Raw genomic sequence first — 27,727 nt, 5'->3', positions numbered from 1 at the left:
TCCCGCCTTCCTCGATTCATTAATGCCGCGACGACGACTCTCCCCACGTGTCTTTACTCCAGACGCACCTCTAAATAGTGTGAACGTCCTAGGAAAATGATACAAATTAAAATTCATTATGCTCATGATACTTACTATTGATCAATTTCATTGAAATTGATTATTCCAACATCACAAATCATTCATCTATTTTTCTAATTTCTCTTTTCTCCATTGTCTTTACAATGAGCATGTAATTGAATTCTTGTACATCAGGTACTGGATGATGTTGAAGAAAGAAAAATTTATCTAAGCATACTTTGTGCCCTGACGACGAATAAAAAATTTATTTTTAATAATTAATAACATCAATAATAAAAGACGAGCCTGTGCACACTTTGAGCCCTGACGACGAACTTTGCCTTTCTTAAAATCTATCATTTTTTCATCTATTGGCTGTTTTTATTTACAATAAATTGCTATTGTTATAAACATTTGTTATATACAATTATTTAATCACATTTACGTACGTACATTTATTTATAAACCTTCTAATATACTTTTAAATGTCTCAAAACGTAAAGAAATAACAAAATTATGAATTTTAAAAATCAACCCCATTACAACAACTTCCTAATGGGAAAGTTGATAACTAACAAAACCTGATGAAAGATTAAGAACATCATTTTTGATAAATGTTACAGTATTATAGCATACGGTAAGAAATTCTTTACGTATATATAAGGAGGTATGATCGCCTGCGGAGGGTTCGTTAGCGACCTGGTTGTCGAATATCATGGCTTTTTAGCCTCTAGGTGTCATTAGGACGCGAACGAACTGACGGTCAGATGCTGATTGGTCTCGGCTGATCGCCTCAAGCGACTTGGGTACATCAGCTGTCCCATTCGTGCTAACGCCGATTTAAGATAAAACCCGCCCCATTTGTCCAACCGCGTGTCTACACAGCTTTCATGTGTGCCAAATATTTAAATCTAATTTTCAACAATCACATTATCTTCCTTTATAAATGATGCTATTCAAATAATGCTAAAAATTTAGCTGTTGGATATAATAAAGAGAACATGGTCCAAAAAATGAAATATTCAAGCAATGTGTTCATTGTCAGAAATGTAGCACAATATCAAAAGAGTTATTGATGTATCAGATGTATATTGAGAAAATTGGTGGTGATCATCATCGCCATTAGGAATTCTTTATTTGGATGCAGCGGTGTTGGAATTACAGGGCGGCATGGGCTACCTTGCTTACCGCTTCATATACGGCCTCATCAATATCAAGAGATGGTTTTGAACTACTGTCTGTCACAGGCAAAAATATTCCCAAAAATTCTATTGTGGAGAGAGGAATTTTTTTTAAAACTTTTTACATCTTTTAGTAACACGCAAACACTTCATTTAATAGTATCTAATTTCAAAATGCACCGCCTTTTATCTTTTTGCATCTATTTAGTTATTTACTGCGTCTTGGATAATCTTGTTTCGCGAATACCTATTATTACTTATCTGGAGAATGTCATGCTAGTCTACATTTCGTTATGACACTATCCAGAACTCAACTAGGATGTTGGCTACATGTCGAATGGATGTAGCTATGATTAATGCAGCTTCTCGTTTATGTTCAATGCTTTTCATTCAAATCTTCGTGGAATATTTATTTATAATTTTCTGGCAGGAAACATTATTCTTATTTGTAAGATGCTTGATAATTATTTTTGAAAGCATATTTATAGATTATTCATTAAGAATTTACTAGAATTTTGAATTAAAAAATAAAGAGCTTCTAATCATTAAGTAATCCTTTTTCAGTTGAAAATAAGAAAAGTTGTGTTAAAAATAACTGACCTTCTAGTAAATTTTCAATCATTTAAGCAAAGACACAATCTTATCAATTTTTATTTAGAGAAGGTTAACAATAAATAAATAGTTTTATATTTTTATCCTCAACAATTTATCTTAAGACATAAAATTCTTTAGAATTGCAGAAGCTTCACTGATAAAAATATTTCATTGTCTAGCAAAACTGATAAGTAAATATTTTAACTAGTTGAAGATAATTTTTTTAAGACTCTTAAATACTAGAGAAAAAGGATGATAATAAACAATGCAAATAATTATTAATGATATCACCATTTATTTTGAATCGCTATACACTTCTTCTATAGTCTATACGTTTTCAGCATTTTTTCTCGAAAGCGTTGCACGATTCTATAATGCTCCAGAGATTTTCTTCCCAAATATTTTATTTAAAAAAATGTTCATAAAGCTTCCCTAATTAAACCTAATAATTAGGATATATTGCAGTGTCCCATCTATATGTTCTATACTAGTTTCATCAACTGAATCTATCAACTCGTGAGACGATTAATAGATTTATTGTATTTAATTCATTAATTACAAGAAACAAAAAACATCTTTCAGTACAATTTTCATTCTTCGCTTTTTTTCATTATTACATATATTTACAAAAATATTTACAAGACTCTTGATGGCAATACTTTTAAGAATAATTCTTCTCAATAAACTGCTATCAAGTACACATTATATAATTTATGTTCTACATTATTATAGTTTACAGTTAGGCTAATAATTTATCTTTTTTTTTTTAGAAATCATGAATTATCTTAATTTCTGTAATAAATACAATATAATACAAGACAGTAAAAATAGTCGCATAAGTACAGAGTGATTGACTTGACATAGATCTTATTTATATTCAACATGAGTATACGAATGATATGACATCAATTGTTATCACCCATTGAAAAATTTGTCGAGAAAAGGTATGTGATTCATAAGAAAAGCATGACTGCCACACAATAAAATCATTCGATATCTCGACTTAAGGAAGGTGAGATCTATGACTTATCATCCATGGAACTGGGCAGTGGCCTCTTTTTTAATATTCCAAGGTCTTGTACATTCTCCAAAAAAGTTTTGTGATGTTGGGCCACGAGAAGAGGATTCACTGTCTGGACGTCTTTCTTGAGCTCTTCCATATCTCTTTTGAGCTTTGCTCTCCTATTCTGGAACCACGTTATCACTTGGGCATTACTGAGACCTAATTGAGCTGCTATTTCATCTCGATCCGCTGGACTCAGGTATTTTTGATACAAGAAACGCTTCTCTAATTCGAATATTTGCTGGTTCGTAAAGGCTGTTCGACTCTTGCGTTTCTTCTTGGGCTGCTGGCGGTTGTTAAAGAGATTCAGATGGTTTGCTTGCTCTGTAATCAGAAAGAAAACGTTGTCATTTAGTTTAATTGTTGGTGAAATATTGCTTTGTTGTAATTTTAACAATAAATATATTTCAATGTATAATAAAAATCAAATTTAATATCTAAAAACTCATCAATTATTTCATATTCAATAAATGTAAACATCAAAGCATTGCAGTTTTTTTTTTTCAATTAGTATTTTGTCAAGTAATAATAACTACTTTGTGATGATAAATTACTTTTATAAAATTTTAATAAGAAACTACTATAAGAACTGTTTTAATTTCTACTCCAAACATATTAATGAAACTTCCTCTATCATTTTCATTTATTCATACAGTTTAAAACTTTGTATCAGTAATAAACCAAAAAAAAATAATGGAACAAATGCTTCAAATGTATGCATTTATTTTAATTAAAAGGTACAAGAGGTGCCCCTGCTCCTAAAAGAAACATGTCATTGCTAATTTATACACCAGACTATATAAAATGCATTTTCCACAAAATTGCAAATTAACGATTTCCTTCATTCAACATTTAATATCTCTAGTTCCCTTGAGTAATGATACCTTAAAGTATACAAAAAATAACTTTATGCTTCAGAAGTTTATTACAATTATGCGTTCTTATAACTCATGTATTAAAATTGTTTAAAAAGTAACTACAATGAGTTTAGATGGAGTATATATTTATACATTTGGACTAGGTGTATACTCAGAGAGTTCCTTGTATCATTTAAAACTGTACATAGTATTTAAGATGTAGCATAAATTCCCTCATAAAAGTCACGCTTTCGTTCCAGACGCGCAAAATTCCAAGATGCCACTTCGCATCCTTCTCCAGTTTCTCATGTAAGCGCTAGACATTAATACCTCACAATGTTCTATGGGATTCGGTTTAGCGGATGTATCGAAGTTGAAACGGTTGTTGAGAAAATATCTTCAATGTAATACTTGCAAACTTAAATTTTGCAGAGATGTTTTATACTGCTCACGAAGCAATAATCGGTATGCAACCTGAAGGAAAGACGGGAGGCCTGAGCTGATGGGAAGAGAAGGCTAAAGGTTGGAACGAAGAGTGTCTTGGACAAAGTAGCCGCGTCGTTTGTTGGATCAAAGGCCGCCGCCATCAGTCACACCTGCGCAACCCGCGTACAATCCCCTCCAAAAATTCAATTCAACATTGAACTGGTGTCCTAAAGTTGGGCTTTCATCATGATTATGAGCCTCGATGACGAGGCCCCTCAAGTGTTTTTTCTGTCTATATATTTCTCTCATGTATTATTAATATTGAGTACTCTTATTAGATGAAGTCAGGTTTTTTATTTTCCTTTTATTATGGGAATAATTCCTCCTCCTTCTTATTAGGGACTACTACACAACCTTACACACAATAATGGCCGAATCAGATAAAGATTTCGGTTCCGTTGATCCATTTAGAACGAGCTTCGGTAATAAGGCTAACGATTTGGGACAAAAACGTCACCAGCCCAGTTGCATGATTGAAGACCAACCGTGTCGGATCACGCTTGGTTTTTTTATTATTTTCTTTTAATATGACAAAGCAGCTATTTTTTTAACATACCTTATTTGACCTATGCTGGCTCATCTTTTCCATTTTTGCTTGCATCTAAAGCCAACTTGCCGCTGCTTTATTTTATTATTAAACAGGAAGGGTAATATTGGACCAACGTGGTAAAACGAAATGGACATTTTGCCTCTGCAACTATCAGCAGGTAGACAAAAGAGTAGCTAAGAGTATCTCTTTCTCTGCCTTTTAAACAATGTAGTAGTGCAGTGTAGGGTAAATAGTGAGTATAAGATCGACGAAGATAGATAGAGAGGCGCTGAGATATTAGTTTCTGCGGTCGACTCTCTGCAGAGATTTAATTCGTTTGATGTTCACGAATTTGCCGCTCTGCATCAGGACTTTTGAGTTTGAAAATTAACTTGGGAACTTCTCTGCTATTCAAGGAAATATTTTTCAGCGGTAGCTAGGTCAAAACTATTTTAAAATACTTCATAGTATTGTTTAAACATTTATTCATTGTATATTCAATTTTAATTTAACTTATTAAATATTAGAATAATTATATTTTGTTGAATGATCATGTTGCCAAGAATACTACCCTAAAGGAGAAAGAAAACATTCAAGAAACTTCAGCAAACCTAACAACACACCAACTCAAACTGTGTAAAACTACGCAAAACTATATAATCCCTCTTTCAACCTAGCATTTCTAAATCTTTCCTAAGAACTACTTTGTTTTGAGTATTTTTGTAACGCATCAACTACAACCAAATCTCCACCCTACTTAGCACATTGAGATGCTACTCATTTTCACAACTAAAATCCTTTAGTAATGTTCAACAGTAAATTTTTAAAATAACAGTTTAATCTCAAAAAAGAAACTTTCATTCAAACTACCAAGTGTAATGGAACAGTCATACTTGATTAAAGAAATTTGTTGGGAATATCTGGACCTTTTTTCCAGCATTTAGAATCAAACACTTTGTTCCAGACCAATAATCTTAAAAAAAAAAAAAATCTAATGCTAAGTAGTTCCAAGTAAAGTAGCATACATTGACATCAATCTAGTCTACAAGTTAGACATTATTGAGTCATTTTCAAAAACGATGTCATACATGAATGTCATGATGTTCAATGACTGCATTTAACTAACGGATTCTCGTTATAATCGAGTATAATTTCTAATAATTGATGGATTAGCAATGCATAACGTATGTATTCATTTATGCAGGCAGCATATCCATCACAAGCATGTAATCTAATCACTATGGAAAACATTAGAATTAAATCACTGCGTATCAAAATCACGAAAGCTTTGGAAATATACAAGGACAGTAGCATACTGTATTTATCCTGTGAAGAGAATTAGAAAATTGATGATGCGAATGTATATAAGCATATGCTTTAACAGAAATAAATTAGATATAGATGTAAGAGAAGTAGTTGGTCAAGCTGTGTCAGTCTTCTGTCACTCAGAGAAAATCAAGATATTCATTTGTCTCGTCTGCTTTATATGACACTACGATACGAAGGGTAGAATAAGAGAAGTGATAGGTATAAGGTTCTTGATGTTCTCAAGAGGCAAACGACATACGTCCCCCTTTTACAAAATCAACGAATGAAGCTTTGCCCACATGTCAACGATATATTTTCTGCCGGGCTACAAATCGTTTAGCGGGTAATTTTGAAATTGGAACACTTATTTAGTCGTTTAGCCTTTAGGGCATACCATGGCAGAGATTTATCGTTATGATTTGTGCCAGACGACGATTGTACATCTTTATAGATTTTTTCTCGAAATAATTTTATTCATTTTTCATCATCATTAACTTCAACATCATTTGAAGTAGATGTTATTTACTTCTTTTTCGATATTTAACCAAACCCCTATTTATACTTCTCCATTATCGATGATGTTATTGTTGCTATAAGAATCAATAAAACACTACCATATTTGCTATCTATAGCTCAGAGTTTTGTCTGCATCAACTCATTTATAAGGTTTTCGCTTACTTGAATATACCTATCAGCAATAGGTCGATATTTTTTCGTCCAACATTATACATGATGTGAACGTTGCACCTAGTAAATTATTACGTGCTAACCAACGTAAATATCCACTTCGCGGATAACCAATCTTGACTAGTATGGGTTAAATATTTTTTCTTAGTGTACGAATCTAAGTACATGGTGGCAGCATATTATTGAGCATTAAGTACAGTGTATTAGCGTCATTTCTCACACATTTTTGGGGATGTTAAGTGTATACTGAAAATGGTTAGAGGTTTCTGTGTGTTGAAAACTCTAGGAAATTCATTACAAATTTCCATAGTAACTGCATTTTCATTTTTTCTTATTCTTTATAGAAAAAAAATTTTCTAAACTATTTTTAAGTTCAATAAATTGAAAGTTAATTTGAATAATATTAAATTCATGTTAAACTTTATCAAAAAAATTTTTTTTGTGTTATTTTTAAAATTTATGTTTGATAAAATAATTTTTATTTAAAATTTAAAAAATGAAAAGAAAAGATTTAAAGTTGAAAATTAATTGATTATTATTTATTTAGTCATATTTTTAACTATTAAAAAAGCATAAAAAAATTTTTTATCATCATAAAATTTATATTCTAAAAGTACTTTTCATATTTTATGAATGTAACTTTGTTGAGTGAAGAATATTTATTCATCATTTTCAACATAACTGTAAATAATAACTCATGTGTTATTGAAATAAATTCATATACTTAATCTGTAGATAATTTTCATGTTCTACCTTTCTCTGAGAATTTAAATAAATTGAAACATCTAACAAATATTTATACGTGTGTAAATTAAATTTTATTATATGAAGAAACCCACAATAAAAATTTTTCACTGGCCGACAAAGATAAAGGCGTGTTGTTATCGGGATGTTCAATTGAATTACTGAGGTGTGAGAGCAGCCAGGAAGTGAATTTGGTGTCGGCCATCTCGAATAAGATTCGTCTTCATTAAGACTTCCCGTGACGCGAGAAAAGATCGAATACCACCTGGCTTATAGCGAGTGAGATAGAACTTGTATACATCTACAAGCCGGCTCTTCAACATCATCATGCGAAGGATGTGCTATAAAGGCTGATGAAAATGACGCGGTACCTAACTCAAGTGGGTGGTCTTCAACGCCTGTAAATGAGTATATCTTTCGAAACAAACTTTCCCTAAAATGTCTTAAATAATAATGTGTTTATTAAAAAATAAAACTCACATCTGGTTAATTGATCTACACCTATCATAAACTACTAATTATAATTAATAATTATTTTTTGATATTTAGTCTTATGGAGAGGCCAAACAAAGTCTATTAGGCCACTCATTTTCTGGTCTTTTATGTTCTTTGACTAAAATGAGATTTTCCGTCGCTTAAGAGCTCGATGGTTGTCCACAAATAATTTGTTATTTATTTATAAAGATATTTATCAATATTGATAAAAAAAAAGACTCAAAATATTTTAAAATGGAATGAGAATATTTTTGGAGTCATCTTTTTAAAATACACATATATTTATTTAAATATTTCAATATGTTTCATATTTTAACATAATTTTAAAACATCAAAAACTATATAAAAATGAGAAAAAAAAAAATAATTTTATCAATATTAATTTGTTAAATAAATTTTTTTTTAGTATTAAAATTTTTTATTTTTTCCTAATTAAAATAAAAATGGCTGCTGTCTTATGTGCACTTTATTGTTGAATTTCAATTGTTAAATGAGTATTGAAAGTAAAGTGTAACTTTAGATCTTTTATTTTTAAGTAAAAGTCTTTAACGTTAATCTTTAGAAGTATTTAAATGTTTTCCTCCTACTTTAACCGCTAAATTAATTAAATTACAAAATTAAAAATACCAAGATAAAAGAAATCTCGTAAGTAGATGTCTACATGTAATTCATACACATTTATTTTAGTTTTCTCTTTCATTTCTTTTTGCTCTCCGCTACTATGGGACGTCTCTTTATCTCAACTCAGCTATGTCTATTTCCGGACCTCTTCTTTATCCTGAACAGTAAAGTCGGACTGTGGCTTTGAAATCTTCTTGGTGGTAGCTGGGCCAACCCACGTGCCGCTGATTAGTCTAATTATCCGAATGGAAAAAAAGAAATAAAATGCAGAGACGTGTTAAAAACGAAATTGACATGTATCTAGAATCTTTGCTAATAATTCCATCATCCTTCGTAGGTGGGAATTTGTCTTTTTTTGACCTCTTGTGGCTTTATGTCTCAAATTTTAATCTTAATTTGTCTTTTCATCATCTAAATAATATATAACTATCCACAATTATTTAAAATAATTCACCAACAATTTATTTTAAATAAAAAATTCGATTTTAATAATTAATCAAATCAATAATAAAAATGGATCTGAATGGATGTTAAGATTCCTAATGACTAACTTGCCATTTCAATTCACCCAAAATCCAAAAGAATTTTAAAATTCAAAATAGCAATCATTTTTTTATTTGTATTCACATTAATAACCCATGAAATTTGTCATCAACAGCCAATTCTTCATGATATTTTCGCACTTCGTACTCCAAAAGCCATAAACAATTTCCCATATAGCATATTACACATTTTTTATATTTAATGATTAATGGTTCGACGTAGTCTATCATCAGGATTAACTACCATAGCATAAATAGCAAATTTTATTCTCCACATTCACCAGGATCACAAACCTCACAAGAAGACGTACTTTTTTTCTCGTCACCTCATTTACTTAGCATCACGTATTCTGTGCGATATTCAAACAACGAAACCAGACCATGGGCGAGATGATACATATAATGCCGCGGGAAAAATACCAGCTGGGTAATTTATTATTATTTTTCTTCTTTTCAAAACTATATAACGAACATGTAGTATAATATCTCAGTGCATATTTTTTCAAAGATGCAGAAAAATCAATTTCGATGCTATTATATAGCCAGAGTATGATCAAGTCCATAAGAAATTACCACGTGGTATATCTAGAGGCAGTCTATAGAACGGTGAACAAAAAGCGAGAAAACTTCAGAAGCAGTTTATAATAAAAAGACTGCAGTTATAAAAAAGAAAAAATGTGCTGATAAAGTCTTATAAATTTGTCGTGAATTAATCTTATTAATTACATATAATAATGTGCGAATAATACTGCAGAAAATGAATACTTTACACACACACACACACACTCAAGAGAGACTAAATATACCTGCTATTACCATCAATTTACTTCTCCTAATCGCAACTCTTCTACACACATCACAAATATTAGAAAATTAACCTTTGAGTGCATTTAATATATCTCAGATTTATTTATACATTTTTTTCATAGTCAATTTATACATCGGACAGGATAAAATGAATCGTCTTTCTTGTCATAATCTAACTTTGTCTTTAACTCATCTTTCCAGGCATTTATTCGTGTTCGCGTTCTCGTTTACAAATCATCATCATACCATGTCGTTCTCTCTTTCTTCCCTTTATTTTTGTCCTCTCGTCACGGCGACGTTAAACGACGTAAACCGTCGCCCGACAAACTGTGATTAGCACCGGTTTATAATCTCTAATTCCTTGTCCAATTAAGCAACAATTAATAAATAATTGCCAAGCTCTTCATAACAATAAAATTTTTTTATTAAAACTTACAAGTAATTTATTTATTTTCTTTTATTTATTTATTACTAAATAAAATAAAAAGTAAATAATGTTATTAGTTGGTCTTTGAAATTTATTCATCACTTTTATCATTGATTACGTCGAGATTTTGTTTGTAATCTATAATCAATTAATGAGAGGAATAGTTTAATCATATGATAATCAATGGTAGTCAAGCTCAGTTCTATTAATTTATTTATTAACTGTTGTTCCATTCAATGTCACTAGCTCGTGCTCGTTGCTTGTGTCTTTGTCACGCATGTCTCGTACTTTACTCCAGTAATGTGGCACATTTTTATAATTATTTTATAACGTGGGGGAAAAAAAAATGATTCTGACACAATTTCAAGGTATTAAAGAAAATTAAAATTCTTGTCTTTTTAGCATAACAACAAAAAGACTGACTGATTTGTTGAAAATAATTTATGTCAATTTAACAAATGAAACTAGAACTTTGGCAATTTTTTTTTTCATCTATTATTAATCAAAGAAGCAAAATGACTAACTTTGTAAATATTTTATTTAATTATTAATTTTTAATGAGACTGTATTTCTTTCATGTTATTGATTTACGTAATAACAATTCATGATTGAGAAAGTATTAAAGGGATATAAGCTTTCTGACACCGTTATATTTTATTGTTGTGCCGCTCTACAGCTGTATCAACAGATATTAGTTAAGTCGAACGTGAATCTATTTATTCTACTACTCATAGAATTAACTAAATAGTGTTACAATAATTTTCAAGATTTTGTTCAACCTTTTTTTCCATTTATTTAATCAAATGTTTTAATTATTATTTTAAATTCTCTATTATCATATAATTGATTACATAAAATCTTTGACGTCATGATTTTTCCTTCAAAAATTAAAGCAAGCAATTGATAAAGAAATGAGAAGTGTAAGACACACAATTACTTGGACTAGGAAATTTTCAAGTCAAACCACCTGGTCTTCGATATTCCTACATATCTTATGTCAAACGTCATTCTCGTAGTTTATACTTGATATTTTTATAATGGATTCAGGAACTATAGCATCTACATGCTAAACCTCTAGTACACTCCACGGTCGTGAGAAATAATTAACAGTGAATTAGTTTATATTTGTATTATAAGCACATCAAGCAGCACCTTATTTTATGTGCCAGTCTTCATCGTTTTACACTTGATCGATGGTATAACAGACATTTTTCCAATGTATTTAATTTCAATGTATTATAGTGTGTATGTACAAAAAGAAAAATTTTATAAGTTAAACGAATAAACAAAGTAAGAAAAAGAACAGCTGAAAAAAGTTTCAATAAAATGGGTATAGGCTCATACATTATTACCATTGATGATCGTGATCCAGCGTGACAAAGTAATTCTTAATCTTCCACAAGATTAATCTCTAGTCTCGCATATAATTGAAATGCACAGATGCATAAAGAAGACAAATAGGTAAAATCTGAATGACTGTATTTATTAATTGATTTGTGTACACCACCTTTTTTTATGCTTCAGTGTAATTAATTTATTCTGTTTGTAATTTATTGCATCATGATTGTTTTAATCAGCATTTACTATTTATCAAAAATAAATAAATAATTATTTAACAATAATATTCATTTTTTTAATTATCTAATAAAAATTTTTCCGCATTAAATTTATTTTCTAAAAATAAATTACTGAATCCAATTTTTCAAATTGATTCTTTCTTTCAAGATAAAAATATAATTTGGCCAAAAAAAAATAATAAATGAAACATTCTGAAGTAATGAATAACTTAATTTTTTCAAGAATGAATTATAATTCTTCATTATTATATCATAAAAAAACATCTTTAGAATTCTATAAAAAAAATTATCACGAGTAATTAATCAACATTTAATTAATTAAAATGTCTTTCCTGTGCTCTTTAAGGAATAACATCATCTTGAAACCCATTTTTCCTTAACAAAATAATTATAAAACTTTGAATATTAATAGCATAACTGTATAACAAATTTATTCTCCAAGAGCCATAATTATTTTATGACGTGATCGTTTCAGCATCTACAATCAAGAATGATAACACAATTTATCCGTAACGAATTTCAATATCTTGTAAACGATGCGCACACGATCGATTAGTGACATCAAGGCAGGTGTTGATTTCCAGAAGACTGGACACCCCCATGACTCTCCTCCAAAGGCATTAAAACCCGTGTCCAAATCGATTATAACTCATACATTGTTTCCTGTTCATCCATATACTTTGGAGCCTGACCATTTTGATGAATTATCTGACCGGTGATTATATACTTGATGGAAAATTATTATTTTCATTCATCCGATAAGAGGAAATGATCTGAATTAATTTTCGAGTTTTTTTTCTCTTCATTTATTAGGAATATCATTTTGCTTATGAAGAAAAGAGGAGGAACATTTCTGAGTACATATCTTTCTTCACGTTGGAGAATGTGGTAAACAGTTTAATTTCAACAGACTCGCAAGGAATTTTAGTTGAAATAGTCGCAAACATAGCATCATGCACATTACGCATTGTTTTATCTCCAAAAAAGTAATTATTTACCTTTTGTTACTTGATTTTAAGATTAATTTCTTTTAATTATTATGTTTTAAATGTGTTACTCATTAAAATGATGTTTCTATAATGATTTTATTGCCATCACAGTCATAAAATAAAAAAATGCAACTTTTGGTCAAAAAATAACTTAAGTGTTTGAATAATTGCAATATTTTCTCTTTCATTACTATTTAATTATTTCATATTAAAGGTAATAATGTATTTTTTAAATTTAATTAAACTTATTAGTTCATTATTGATGATAGTTTGATCAATAAAAAATAGTTTGGTCATCATAAAGAAAAATCATAGTATTCTTTATGACCAGGAATTTTAGTTAACTACAATCAAATCATCAACTTTTTAAATAGATGAAATGGATAGAATGAAAAGAGGTTGTCAGATTTGATTGGATTAAAATATAATCTGAATACCTGATGATAATTTCACTATTCAAATGGAGCATAGAAAAAAAAATTAATTTTCATAGTGTTATGGCTAATTTATTAATAAATTCTACTAAAGAAGTCATTTAAATAATAATTTAACTGTAATTCTATTCATTGATATAATTTTAATCATTGGAAATCTTACCAGGTTATTCATTGGATGGACTAATTTATATCTCTATTTGAAGTATGTTATTAGCCTAAAATTCATATCAGATTCATCTAAAAAAGCCTACAATTACTTTATTACTATTTCAAAATTTTCAATTGATTCATAAAATCAATATATCCATTAAGAAATATTTTTTCTAATTATCATTTAATGACTTTAACGATAATTTCAGCAATAAATTGATTACCATCTTGAAAATTATCTTAAAAAAAAAATAATTAAACAACTTCAATCATGTTAACAATTTATTACTAAATTTATAATTCATTCAAATATTAAACAAAATTATGAATGAATCAAATTTGTACTGGATCCAATAGTTTTTAGAACAGTTGATTCATTAAAAAAAATAGACCTCAAGCTTTTTGATAATTATTGGAGATAGTTCCACTTATCGGCTATCTAAAAATATTTATTTTATGCAACACAAATATTTCTGTTTAAATAAACAGTTCAATTCTTTTTCCTCATTATAAGATCACAATTTTATTTCAAATATTTCTATAGGACCAGATGGTCGTTAATATCCTATTTAGAAAAACCAATATTAACAGAAAATCGATCAATTGCAAACATAAACTACATTTATACCTGTAATCTCCTTTAATTCATTCAGAAAATAAAGTAACTAAAGTTTCAATTTGGTTTGTTGTTTGAAATAATATTACCATAACGTATCAGGTCATACCTTGCTAAATACCTGCCACATGCCACAATTATTTAGCAGGTATGTGTAACTTTTAGCTTTGTCAGCTTACTCCTCTATTCAATACATCTCCTGTTACCTTTTGAATCTCATAAAGGAATCTACCGATGATAAAATTTAATTAGAATTCAATCAAAAAAACTAGTTAATCAAGTTTCTTTGGAGAAAAGGAAGTTTTTTATTTAATTGTAGAGTTGAAAACGATTCTAACACTTGGAAGAACAAGAGAATCAGTTGATCCAGGTATCAACAGTGAATTTGTTATTAGCAGAATTTTTTACACCAACTGGACTTAGTGGCCATATGGCACACGAAAGAACCAAGTTCCTCAAAAGCACCGCTCTGATCTTCAATGACTGTCTCATGTGATTCAATGCAGAACACCGCCTACTCACACCAGCCAAGATCCTGTTTACTGCCTATTGAAAACATAAGATTTGTCTGTGATAGCATACCCAAATATGATTTATACATCATAACTTACAGAAATGAGAGCCATTTTTATAATCCACATTCTCCAGCAGGTTTTGATAAAGTGTGAAGAAGTATATTCAATGATGGAATTTATCAATTATCATTGCCATTATGTAGGTATGTGTTTTATTAGGGGCTGCAAGTATTAATCGTGAGGATAACATTGGTGAAAGTATAAAGTCGACAAAAAGGGTGGGTTCAAACCAGATTACAAAGTAAATCGGTTGTAAAGACAGCGAATCATTCCAGATGATAATATCCTATCCCACGTTCCTCACTGCTTCAACACCCTTGTGCAACCTCCACTCCCCTAATGACTCTTCATTGTGGGGCGTGATTTTGGGGTGACAAAAATAATGTTTGAACTTAGTTATACACAAGAACATCAATCGTTGAATGAAGGCAATCCGTAATGCAACGGTTGTTTTTCTTATTGGTGCGAATAAGTGAATGAATCAAAGCATGAAACAAGAAAGAAGAGGAAGCTGGAAATTATTGAAAAGAATAGGTATTGAAAATATCCAATTATCTAGTATTTTATAATTTAAATTTTTTACTGAATTTTACAAGTCAACAAATTGATAAATAGCTTAGTCATTAGTGAAGAAAATTATGAATACTTGGAAAGAATGAGCTATTACTTTTTTTCTCCTTTCGCACTTCCTCACTTTCATTTAAGTGTCAGGCAATATTGACACTCGTGGGATAGGATATTTTGAGCTGAGAAGAGTCAAGAAAGATACGACATCAACACAAGCGTAATATAAAGCAAGATTCCATAAAATAAATGGACCAATTTATGAGAAGCTTGCTACATAGACTACATACCTCATTCCTCCCCTGCTACTGATGTTCTACAGTAAATAAAATTCTAGCTATGCCGATACATTTACTCAGAATGTGGCAAGACATATAAGTTGTACCCACAACTATTAAATTTATTATTGCACATCTTTGCTTCTTGCTTCATGATGATGGTGATGATATAGAAGGGATACAGTAAATTAATGGAAAAAAATAGTTAAAATGCAGCAGAAAAAAAACTTGGTGGCATTAGAAATGTTATTCTGTTATATTTGAAGACTTTGTAATGATAATTGAATCATATCATACATGTCAAGAGTAATAAATAATGTGAAAGGTAGGAATAAAGTTTTCTTGTTTATTCTACCTGCATTATCTTTATGTAATATTAACTCAGTTAAAAGTGAGAAATGTTCCTATCTCATAGTGAAGATGATGAAGTTTTTCCTTTATGTTATTTTTCAATTATCAATGTAATTTCCTAGGTCATTAAAAAAAATTGTTATTGAAATTTTTTAGTATTAATAAAACATGATTTATGGTGTTGAAGGGTTGCATTGGAAAATTCTTTGTCAAATTATAGCTTTGATGTTGCTGGGCTCTTGGTGTAGAGTATTTATTTGATTCAAGTATTTATTTAATTAAAGTCAATCACTGAATATATTAAAAATAATTGTATTAAAGAAAGTAGAATTGTCAATAAGATTTATATTTTCAAGATGAATAATCTTCTGGGGAATAGTTTTAGAAAATATTGTTGTGTAAATAAATAAGGAATGATTTAAGATTTTTATTATTGTTTAATAAAAATATATTACCGAAAGTATTATGATAAAAAAATATTCGAAATTATAAATTCCAATTGTCTAAGAAGCTATAAATTCTTTATTTCGACAATTTTCCAATTCATTTATCATTTTCTACTTTCCTCATGCAAATATCCTTCCTTCAATTATTTTTGCGCCAAAGTAAGAGCTACTTTTTTTCATTTGAATTCAGACTACGAAAGAATTTATTTTATTCTCCAACTTAGTCATTCTTGCTTATGTTCCATCGACAAAAGAATGGATTCAAAAAGAAACTCATTAGAAGTACTCGGAATCATTGGAATAAATTAACAAGCAGTAATATCTTACTTTACATAATTTGAGATATCCATTTCACTCAACTCAACAGTTAATTAGTTTAAAAAAATATAAAACAATTTTTTTTATCTCTTAAGTAATTTTTTTATCTACAAATAACTGCAATAACATAATTCTATTTGATAAACTGCAGAAAATTATTTGTAAAAAAAAGAAACACATTCAAACCTATTGTAAAAGAAATGAATCTACTAGAAAAAAAAATGATTAGTCTTTATCAATTTAATCTAAACTCTAACTACTTTAAAGTCACTTCTCGTACACATTATCGAGAATAAGTATAAAACGAAGTAGCTAGTAGTTTGTGTAGCTTTTTTTTTCCTCTCGATCAAGTCTTGCTCTATATTTACAGTAGATACATACCACACCAGCTCAATGTCGTAAAGTCTTGGGTGTTTTGGAGTTCACCATTTGTCACCCACTCGGTTGTCGCTTTTTCCCATTTTCCAGCCGATTTACTGCAGAGTTCCCAGGCTGACTTGCCAGCGACCTGGAGTCTAAGCTGATGTTCATTTTCTCGCAGGTCTTTGGCCCACGTTGCAGCTCGTTTGTTATATGTCTGGGATAAACGCACGCTTGTGCTTACACTCAAACCGGATCGATAATACATGTATATAAGTTGTCGAGTTAGCAAAGTGTATATGTAGCTCGTTGACTGAGTTGCTATTGCGTTGTCACGTTAACGAAGCCGGAAGTCTTTCGTCGATTTTGAAGTCAAAATTAATGGCACATCATAAACGATAGAAAAAATGCAAATTCTACTTGCTAACTACTGTATAATGGTGTCTAGTTGTTAAGGAGTTTATTATACTTTGAGAAATAGAATTTAATTTTTTTTCTTTCTTGCTTAAGTAACAATAATGGCTTGGGAATTTTTTTATTGAGTTGGTTTTGTTAATTAGGAATTAATTTTTCATGGAAATATTGTGGAATTAATTTTAATATTTATGCATTGTTTTAGAGCTAACACTTTGCAAAAAATCAATAAGTATGCAAGCACGAGAAAAAACAATGGTTTTAAACACTTGGTTTTTAGTCATAAATTAAGTCTAATAATTTGATGAAAATTATTTTATAAATCAAAGTAAACTATTTTTAATTAATTAAAAACATTTTTTATCTTGTCTTGAGTGTTTAAAAAACAGTTTGCAATTTTTTCTTGATATTTATTCATTATAAAAAAATTAATTATCATACAAAATTGATTATAAATTGGCATGTTTTAATTATCTTCAATTTTCCACTGTGTTATGATGAGGAAAAAAATAGTGATTTCAATCTTTTGTGTTAAGATAAAACTTTAATCTACATAATTACTTGCTAAAGAGTTTTGATTAAGTGTGTTTGTAATAAATTGTATTAAAATTTATTTTATAATTTTTTTTTCTTAGTAAATTCTACGAAAGTTTGCCGAAAAATACTTAACAGCAGTTTTTGAATTTTTGTTGAGATATGGACAGATAAATTCTACTTTTGTATCAAATAAATCATCAATTTACGAAGTTTCATATCCATCAACTTTTTCTCAGTAATAGTTAATAAATCGTATCTTAAGAGTATTCATAGAACATTTGTCCCAATAAAATTCTTTAATTCATTCGAAATTCAATTAAAGTCAACCCATCATTTTAATTAATTCATTATTTTAATTTTTTTTTAGAAAATAATTTTTTTAAATATCTAGATGATTCGGGCTTTCGTATATTTTTTTTCAATTTTAACACTTGAATCATTCATTATTTTTAGAGTTTAAGTTATGTTATTTATTTAAAAGTGAGTTTGAAGAATATTACACTAAACAATAACATTTTGCTGTATAAAAAAATGTTTATGTAAAAAATAAAAAACTATTTGAAATAATCTATTCCAAAACAAATGTTGTATTGCAACTATTCAAAAATTTTCTTTCATTAATTAAAACAAATATGATTTATTTACAACAAATTTTTCCCTCAGTGTATTCAAAATTATCAATTAAAAATAAAAAATAATTTTTCACTCCACTTAATTGCACATCATTACTTTCCAGTTCATTAATGAATAAATAGACTAAGTCTATCCATAAAATTTGATTTAACTTAGTAATAAACTCATGATGTTTTGCCTCATCTGCCTGAGCAAAAATTGACTAAAAATGGAGAAAAAGTGTAAAACAACTTGCCCGTCGTTTACGACGAGTGTCTTTTAATGGATAAGCCATATATCCTCGTCTGTACCATAAATACATTCATATCCTTATACATGACGAAGCCTCTTACTGCAGTACATAATTTTGAATATTATTAATATCGAAAGAATAAGTATAGCTGGGGAAAGTAACGATCTGTTTTACATGTTTTCAATATAATGAGGATCGTGTGTGCACAGTAATTCCTCTCTTCAACCCCTCTCCACGCGCTCTTACTTAACTACTTCTCCGAACATTATTAAAGCATGAAATCTTATGTTACTTGTTTATCCAACGAATTTCTGCAATATATAAAATACAATTGCACGTGGTGGTCTTGGAAACAGGGTGAAATTTGATGCATCCCTTCTAGCTGGTTCAATATTCCTCGTTACACTAATATTTCTATCTAGACGAAGCTTGTTAACCTTTCGGATAAATTCTCTTTACTCTGATCAGTAAATTAATTTATCCCTCGTCATAATTATAATAATCATTCCTCTTATTATTATCATCAGCATCATTATTATGTATGATACATTGTTGAATATTGAGTTACACTAGTGTTACATTTGAGCTATAAATGGCTAAATAAGACTGGAGAATTATTTTAAAATTATTCATGCTAGGCCAAAAGGCAAGAGGAAATATTGAGAGAGCTTGAGTTAACGACGCAGGTTAACCAGCGAGTCTCAGTCGGACTTGGCACGGGCCTCTTTCACTCAGTCTCAAGACGATCATCATTCTTTTCAGTCTCTTCATTTTGTTTCTTTTTCTTATTTCTTATCCTCATCACAGTCTATTCTCTTCTTACTTGAAACTCTTGGATGAGCTTTCCTATTCATTTCAGTGGTCTCGTGAGATCAATTAGCCTTTGCAAAATCAAAAACTCACACCAAACTCTTTCATCGAAGCGACTAATTGGCCAATTAAATTCGTGAATCTACGAACAATTATATAAAAATAAATTGCTCACAAGTGATGTGTCGTAAATGTAAGCGCAATGATTTTGATGCAACTTTAAAGAGGGAAGGAGGTAAAAGAGTTGAGAGATTTATGGATTTTTCATGAAAAGATAATTAAATTATCCAATTAGATAATATACGAATTGCTCTATATTCGTGTTTACTGGACATCAATCTAGAACAAACATGTCTGTCTCTTCGTGCATCAAACTAATTATCATGAAATCGATTAAACTCGAATTAAAGACTCTTTTTTGATATGGCTGACGATTCAACTTGTCTCTTTGTTGAATTTATTCACTTGTTAATGCACTTATTTTCATTGTAATGTTCTTAATAAGATAATTGCTTATCTCATGCGTGTTGTGCTGCAGAAAAACAATAAATCGTCACAGAAATTGCTTTAAATGAAAGATACATTTTTATGTTATTAAAAGATGAGATGCTTTATGATTAAAAATAGAGATTTAAATTTTTAATTGCCTGGAATACTTTTAACTGTTTCATTTATTTTTGTTTTCAAGATGCATCTTTTAACGAGAGATAGTTTGTTAATTTTTTTTTGTTTTTAATTTAACTTGTTTATGATCCTGAAGTGTAGTCCATAAATTTTATAAATAATTAATAGAGCAATATATTTAGTTTAATTTTTTTCATGAATTTTCAAGATAAAATTTTTTTGTATAATTCTACTTTTTAATGACAATGTCGTGTGAATTGCGTGGAATAACTATCAAAGCTGGTTGATACGATACAAAAAACTTTAGGATTGATTGGTTTGAAATTTTTATGATAAGGAAAAGTCTTTTATTTGAATGTCTAAAATTATCAAATAAATTCCTTGTAAACAATATCTTTCTGTAATTAACTTTTTTATAGAATCAGTTCTGAAAGTTACTTAAAATAATTCATTGAAAAAAATACATTTTTATTGAGCTTATTATTATTGTAAATTTTTTTGTACAGCAAAAATTTTTTGTTCATTATATTATTCTTCAAACTTACTTTCAAATAAATAAATAAAATAATTTCCAAATATAATTAATGATTAAGGTGTCAAAATTTAGCAGAAAAAGCTCCAATCATTTAGATATTTATTAATAAAAAAATATTCAAAAGTGATAAATTTAATCAAAAAAAAAGAATCAATAATTGAAATGTTATCGTCATATTATTTATTTAGGGTATTATTTAACTATTGAGACAAATGACGACCACCAAGAGAGCTATTTTATAAATAATCTACAACGAATTTATTTGTATTTGTCTTCGAGGGTGGCTCACAATGATTAGTCTCTGTTATTCGAAACTAAATACGTTTAAAGAAATACGAAAAGAGATAAAAGATCGTCATCCCCTTTTTCGATATGCACCACACGGGAGTTATTTCAAACTGCCTGTGGTCGTCGCCGATACTCATCGTGAGTATTAATGCCTGAGAGAGAAAAATACTCAATTGGAGACACGGAGATCATGGACAAAGTGAGACCGATCGCATATATAAATCTTCCTCCACCATTCAATATAAATCCGACGGCCTGTGTTACTCGACATAAATACGACTTAGTGCGCTACGATTTACGGCTAATTGAGAATTATTTCCCGCAATAAGATTCACAGTCACTGTGTAGTAAGATATGTTCTTTCCTCTTTTTTTTTCCTTTTTTTTTGTTTCAATTTACGTTTTCATAAAATATGTACTCATTTTCAACCTGTTATTTTATGGAAAAATAAAAATAATTGAGTTTAAAAATTCCTACATTTTTTTTCTCCTTCAGTTAAAAGCTCATTTGTTGCTAAATATTTTTATCTTTTCTTATCTCAAGCCCTATAGATTTATTATAATTAATCACTCCTAGTAAAAACAGTTTTTTATTTTAAAAAAAATTGTACTTAAAATAAATATAAATATTAATTATTAAATATGTTTTACATCAAACAAAAAAAATTAATTCAAACAATAAAAGCTTTTTTATTTTGAATGAAAAAATATCTAGTGATCAAAACTTGTTTTTTTTTTAATAATGAATTTCAATTATAATTCAACCCTTAAGGGTTGGAAATAATATTTTTTTATCATTTTCTAATCTAAACTTGGTGGTAATGAGTGTTTAAATAAATCAAACATGTACTCAATAATTATCAGAAAGCTCTAAACAATATTTTCAATTTATCCAAGCCCATCTTTCATATCCCTTCGAACAAGTTCAATCGTCACGTTCAAGGTGTCTTTATTAAACGTAATATATAATTAAATAATTACTTATAATTAAAATAGTGTTATATACATCTGAAAATGGTGTTCCCCTAAGTGTAAAAAAATAGAGATTGAAGCTTGAGATATTTAAAAAAAGACAGAGCTTGTGTAAGTTTTAAATGGGTCGGTGAAGCAGCAGGGGCTCTACCCCAGTCGAGTAAAGTACTTTCGAGGCAAAATTCTGTAGGTGGTGTTTTGTTTATGCGATGAAATGTCACAACATCTTGACCAGGCTTTTGAGACCCTCCTTCCTCTTTAACTCTCTTTATCGCCTTTCCTGCGCTGGTGTGCGCTGAGACTTTTCAAGCTGCACCTAAAGAGGCCGGAAATTCAAGTGGATTTGTTACCCGCTGAGTTGTCGTTTGGCTCATAAGCCCATAATTACCAGAGACTTGCAAGAGAATGAATAAGTTAAAAAAGTTTTCAAACACTTGTAAAGCTGTGAAACACAGATGAATAAATACATAATTTTGACATGATGCTTCTGAAATGAGAGGATATTTTCAGGAAGATAAAATTGAATTAAACAATTTGAAGTGAAACACTAAATTGATTTAAGAATCAATGTGTTATGATATCTACTGAGTGAATGAGTATTATCATTATGAAGGAAGACGATGATACCGATGGATAAGAATACTGTGCAAGGATAGAAAGCATAGTAATCAAAAGTAAATTGCAAGGACGTGAGGCTACTGTATGCCACGGCTACCTAATCCAATTTGAATCTCAATTCCCCTTCCATGTTATCATAATGGAACACGTATCGAATGATATTTTGTGCACGATTCGATTCGATATTATTCATAATAATCCTCAAAGATGATTGTGTAACCAAAAAACACTGCATACCCTCCATTATACATTGTTCTCCAGTTATGTAGGCATTGCAATTGTTTTTAACTTCCCCATAGGAAAGTTATTTTAATAAGATCGATTTTTAGAATTTGTCATTTTGTCATTTCTTTGCGTTTTAAAACATTTGAAAGCATATTAGAAGGTTTAAAAATAAATGTACCTACGTATGTCAAGTTTTTTTTCGTTTTTGATATCTCGAAAACTACAGAAGATATCGACTCCAGATAAATTCCATTTGAAAGATAATACAAGATAAAATAGATTCTACTTTTTAGATGATTAATAATGTGAAAAACTGAACTCAATATTAATACAATATGGCTGCTAATGAATTCACACAACTCTAGACAAATTTATATTTATTATATTGAATAAATATCAATATAATATTGTTATGAATAACTCTATGTGATTAAACAATTGTACATTGTTTATAAAAATAACAATTCGTTATAAACAACAACAATTAAAATATGACAAAATTATGGATTCATTTTTTAATGTTTTCTTTGTAGTATTTAATAAGAACGATTTTTTGGAAATGATATGAGCTAATATATTATCGTATAAGCAATTTAATTTGATGTAAAAATTTTTAAACGATCGTATTACACACACGCAATGGTACATATCTTTTAAAAAGACACGTCGAAAAGTGTAGTGTCACGCAATTGATGAGTTTCTTGACGATGATTTTTTATCATGGATGTTTTCGAATGCTGTGGATATATATAGGTATATTCTCCGTTGTTGTCTTGGTCATTTATTTAGTTCTTTTACTTTCTCATGCAGCAATATGTTGCACGTTTTATAAACGGTGTTGTGCAATCTTGATGGGGCCGCTAAGGAACCGGATCTTGATGGTGCAGCAGACGCCGTCGCGTCTTCACGCAATACGAAATGGAAGGTGTACGGAAGCCCTGAAATTTTCTTTTGTCGATTCTGCCGGCATATTGGCATCAACTCTCGGAAGTCAAGCAACGCGGCTTGGTTCAATGTATCACGCCATATGCAAATGCAACATATGTGAAGCGCGTCTTAAGCTACTTAATAAATTACCACACGTTGTTGTAAATATACAACTTATTAGTTAGATATGCAACAACGAGATTTTATTATGTATATTTGATGATTTCTCATCAGGTTAATCATCAACCAAGAACTGTATGTGCTCTGCTGAGTTTCTACAATTGCGCCTGCAGCGACATTTGCTGATAACATCAGCTTGTTTCAGCAAACATAGCATTGTACCTTTTTTTGACATGTACATTGTTAAAGTACCTATTAATAATACCCTCGTTTTTTTTTCAGTTCGTTTCAAAGATTATACCTGAACAATTTTTTTTCATCACGAATGAGTCAGACTATGAACGTAATTTTTTTAAATTCGAATCTTATCGAAATTCCAGATTTAAAGTATCTAGGAAAAGAGCTTTCTATTATTTTTATTGTCAGTAAAACTCAACAGTAAATATATCTTTTATTGCTATCGTTATCTAAGAGGGTTTCAAATCCTTTCTTTTACAATCATCATTATCTCAGCTCAGTTAAAATTCCTAAGAACCCTAGAAATTGTTTCCCTTAACCCTTAATATTTGCCGGTAATTAAGTTTTACAGCAAAAAAAAACAAAAAATTCCTCTATCCCTTTTTAGTTTTTTATTTGTTTGGGTCTTGGAGTAATATAGGACACTTGATGTGAATTAGAGATTGAGCAGAAAATGCAATAGATCCTTTTTTAGATAAATAATCATTTACTCACAAAATCACTTTGGTCAATAAATCAGTTTTAATATCCAACCTTCGAGATACGTCTTCAGCATAATTGGATAATAGTTATACATATTTATGAAATTGCAATTATGTGTAGAGGTTTAGCAACGCTTTTACTTTGACGTAAAACAGTTGTTTTTTGTCTTAAAGTTTTTGTATAATGATTTTTCACTATCATACATAATTAACATTTTCATAAACAGTCAAACAGTGAATCATGTCTTTAACTGACAGCCACTCTTTAACGCTTACGACATGAAAAGTAGCTGCAATGACTTGGAAAGTATCGCTCTGTCATTCGACAGTTGCTTTGCTATATAGTCTAAATACTTGAATTACACAATTGATTATGATAAAAATAATATTAGCATAAATAAGACATCATCTTGAGAGGCTTACCTTGACTATGTTCTCCAGCATCAAATGTTTTGCTGGTCATTTGAAAAAGAGCATCCAACGGACTGCCCTGGCCAGTACTTCTTTTGCCATGTTGACCACTTTGACCTTGCTGATGTTGCTGAGATCCACTGGACTTCCTCTTGAGCTGCTGTTGCATAGCTGAATGATGGATACCAGGATGGAGACCATGATGCAAAGAGTGATGTTGATGATGGTGATGATGATGCGTTAGAGGGTCGGGACTTCCGGAATCAGAAACTGAACTTCTTCCAGATGAAGAAGAACTGCTCAGAGGTGGTTCGCTCATTGAACTCGACATGGAAGCCAAGGACATACTCATTAGAGATAAATCTCTAGGCGTGGAATGTACTAATGCATGGTGATGAAGATGTTGTAATGACTGTTGCTGTTGGTGTTGTTGTTGAAGTTGTTGCTGCCTGTGATGATTGGATGATTCAGAGCTATCCCAAGGACGAACTATTTTAGCCTTTGGTCGATGTGACAATATATCAAGAATACTGAATGATTTAACTCCTCGTTCATTAGTATCTCGATCCCTATCGTCTTCCTCGTCTGACTGTTGGATTGGTACCATTTTCAATCGTTTAAGAGGTTTGAAGTAGTCGTCTCGATCACCAGTCTCTGATCTCTCATCATTATCACCATCTTCATCTTCTCGTAGGTTCGTTACTTGATTTATTTGACTTGGTGATATCCTTCTAGGATGTGTTACACTGTATCCTTCATCTCTGTTGGAATACCTATCGTCATCATCAACATAGCTTCTGGGCGTCAATCTTTCGCTGTATTCCTCAGTCGAAGGGCTCAATCTTTTATCATCCTCCTCTTCTTGCAAAGTAGCTGCTACGACTAAGGGTAATGGACTCGGACAGCCAACTGATATCTCATCTTCATCATCAACTTCATCTCTCATTTCCCGTGCTCTACCTGGTGAGCTTCTCAATGGTGTCATTCTGTTTCCTGGTGATCCGAGGCAACCAGTATTGGTACCACTTGAGGATGCTGTTGATGGTGACATATTGAAACCTTCAGTCATCTCAGTGGTGCACATCCTCACTCCAAATTCGGGTGGATGATGAATATCCACGTTCACAAGAGTCATATAGGTGTGTTCAAGTTATACGTACCGTCGCTTCAAACCTCTAACCGTACTCTAACAATAGTATACTCAATTATTAGGTAAATAACACTCCAAACTACCTTAATGAGTAACGTACACATGGAAAACTTTATAAGTTAACTATGATATCATATCAAATTGACATATTGGAATTGTAACACAATATTTATCGCATATTTATTGTTGATAACAATTTTTAGTATTATAACGTTAACAATATTAATTATTCTACAAGCTATTCTACCTCTTGAGAATTAAGTTCAATCAGTCGTTTGATGTACATTGATACAACAATCATGATTGCATCAACGTGACAGCTATTTGAACAGCTTTTCATTGAAAAAAATTGTCACTAAAGACTACTAGCTAGCATTTCTCACACACACGAGTTATCAATAATTTGTTTTCACGTCACTGGTCAAACATATCAATTTAAATATTTCACTCAATAATATTTATCATTTATCTAAAACTGAAAAAATAGTTAAGCTCCGGTCGTCGTACTCCACACGCCAGTTCATGCCAGTGACTCAAAACGGTTTGAACCGACACCGCTTCCAAGTAAGAACCTACGCCTACCCCAGCTAACTCGTTTTCCACTGGGTAGGGGAGCTTGTCGGTGTATATCAAAGTCAGTGCGATTCCACGCCACACCTACCAGGAGGTTGGCTCTATTCAAGCACCACCTACTAACATTTCTGATATACCTATACGACCTCCGACGGATAAAATGACGCTGGTTCAATGGCATTTTTACGAGACGTATTTAATATCCTAGAAATTCACCCAACTGTGGCTAACTCAACGATCATGGATCCAGCAATAAAATTACTTAGTCAATTTCTTCCTCATCATCTAGCATTTTCGAGGGAGTAACGTCCATGTTCACCAATTATTTCCATTCAAACACTTCAAAGCTTAATTTTTTTTATAGTATTATACAGTTGATCTTTAGATAGACATTTAAAATACAAACATTGTGTCGGTGATGAGACATAAAAGGTGAAGATTAGTTTGGATAAATCTGTTTACTTGTACATATTATAATATATACCTGGTGTGATTGCAAGAAGATAGAACAAGCAAGTAGAGTGAAATGAAGGAGAGGGAGAGAAAATAAGAGATCAGTAAAACCTTTTTAGAGTCCTCTTAGCTTCAATTTAGCGGTGGCCGAGAAGACGAGTGATGGTCTTTTTAAGGCCGGCGGCTTCACTATCCTAATACAAAGAGGCGCGAGTCCCAGTAAATTATTATAATACCTCGGCCACCGGATTCCGTCGGTGTGCTTTGATCTTGCCGACATTTAGCATGTATCGTCCACCGATATTTAAGGAGGTCCAAGGATGAGCAATAGAGTAGAGTAAACTCGTGAGATGAAGGGAAGAAAAGAGAGAGAAAAAATAAACCGTTCAAGCCCTGAGGGATGAAAGTACGACACGCCACCAAAA

At 30.5% G+C, this 27,727-nt stretch overlaps 1 protein-coding gene across 1 annotated transcript; it reads right to left on the bottom strand.

Moving 5' to 3' along the window:
* Positions 1 to 2,323: 2,323 nt before the first annotated feature.
* On the bottom strand, positions 2,324 to 26,799 carry LOC118069916 (homeobox protein Hmx-like). The gene is made up of 2 exons (XM_035088265.1): positions 25,139 to 26,799; positions 2,324 to 3,222 (listed from the first exon to the last, which is right to left on the bottom strand). The coding sequence occupies exons 1-2, from the start codon at positions 26,259 to 26,261 to the stop codon at positions 2,855 to 2,857; spliced, it is 1,491 nt and encodes a 496-aa protein (XP_034944156.1). The 5' UTR covers positions 26,262 to 26,799; the 3' UTR covers positions 2,324 to 2,854.
* Between the last annotated feature and the right edge of the window lie 928 nt (positions 26,800 to 27,727).

This window comes from Chelonus insularis, unplaced genomic scaffold (assembly GCF_013357705.1).
Source record: "Chelonus insularis isolate UGA/USDA-ARS -01 unplaced genomic scaffold, ASM1335770v1 contig_493_pilon, whole genome shotgun sequence".
NCBI lineage: Eukaryota > Metazoa > Arthropoda > Insecta > Hymenoptera > Braconidae > Chelonus > Chelonus insularis.
This window is presented reverse-complemented; position numbering and strand designations above follow the sequence as displayed.

Coding starts and splice junctions, on each gene's coding strand:
- LOC118069916 (XM_035088265.1), bottom strand. CDS start 26,261: ATGACTCTTGTGAACGTGGATATTCATCATCCACCCGAATTTGGAGTG. Junction 3,223..25,138: donor TGCTGGAGAACATAGTCAAG/GTAAGCCTCTCA, acceptor TTCTGATTACAG/AGCAAGCAAACCATCTGAAT.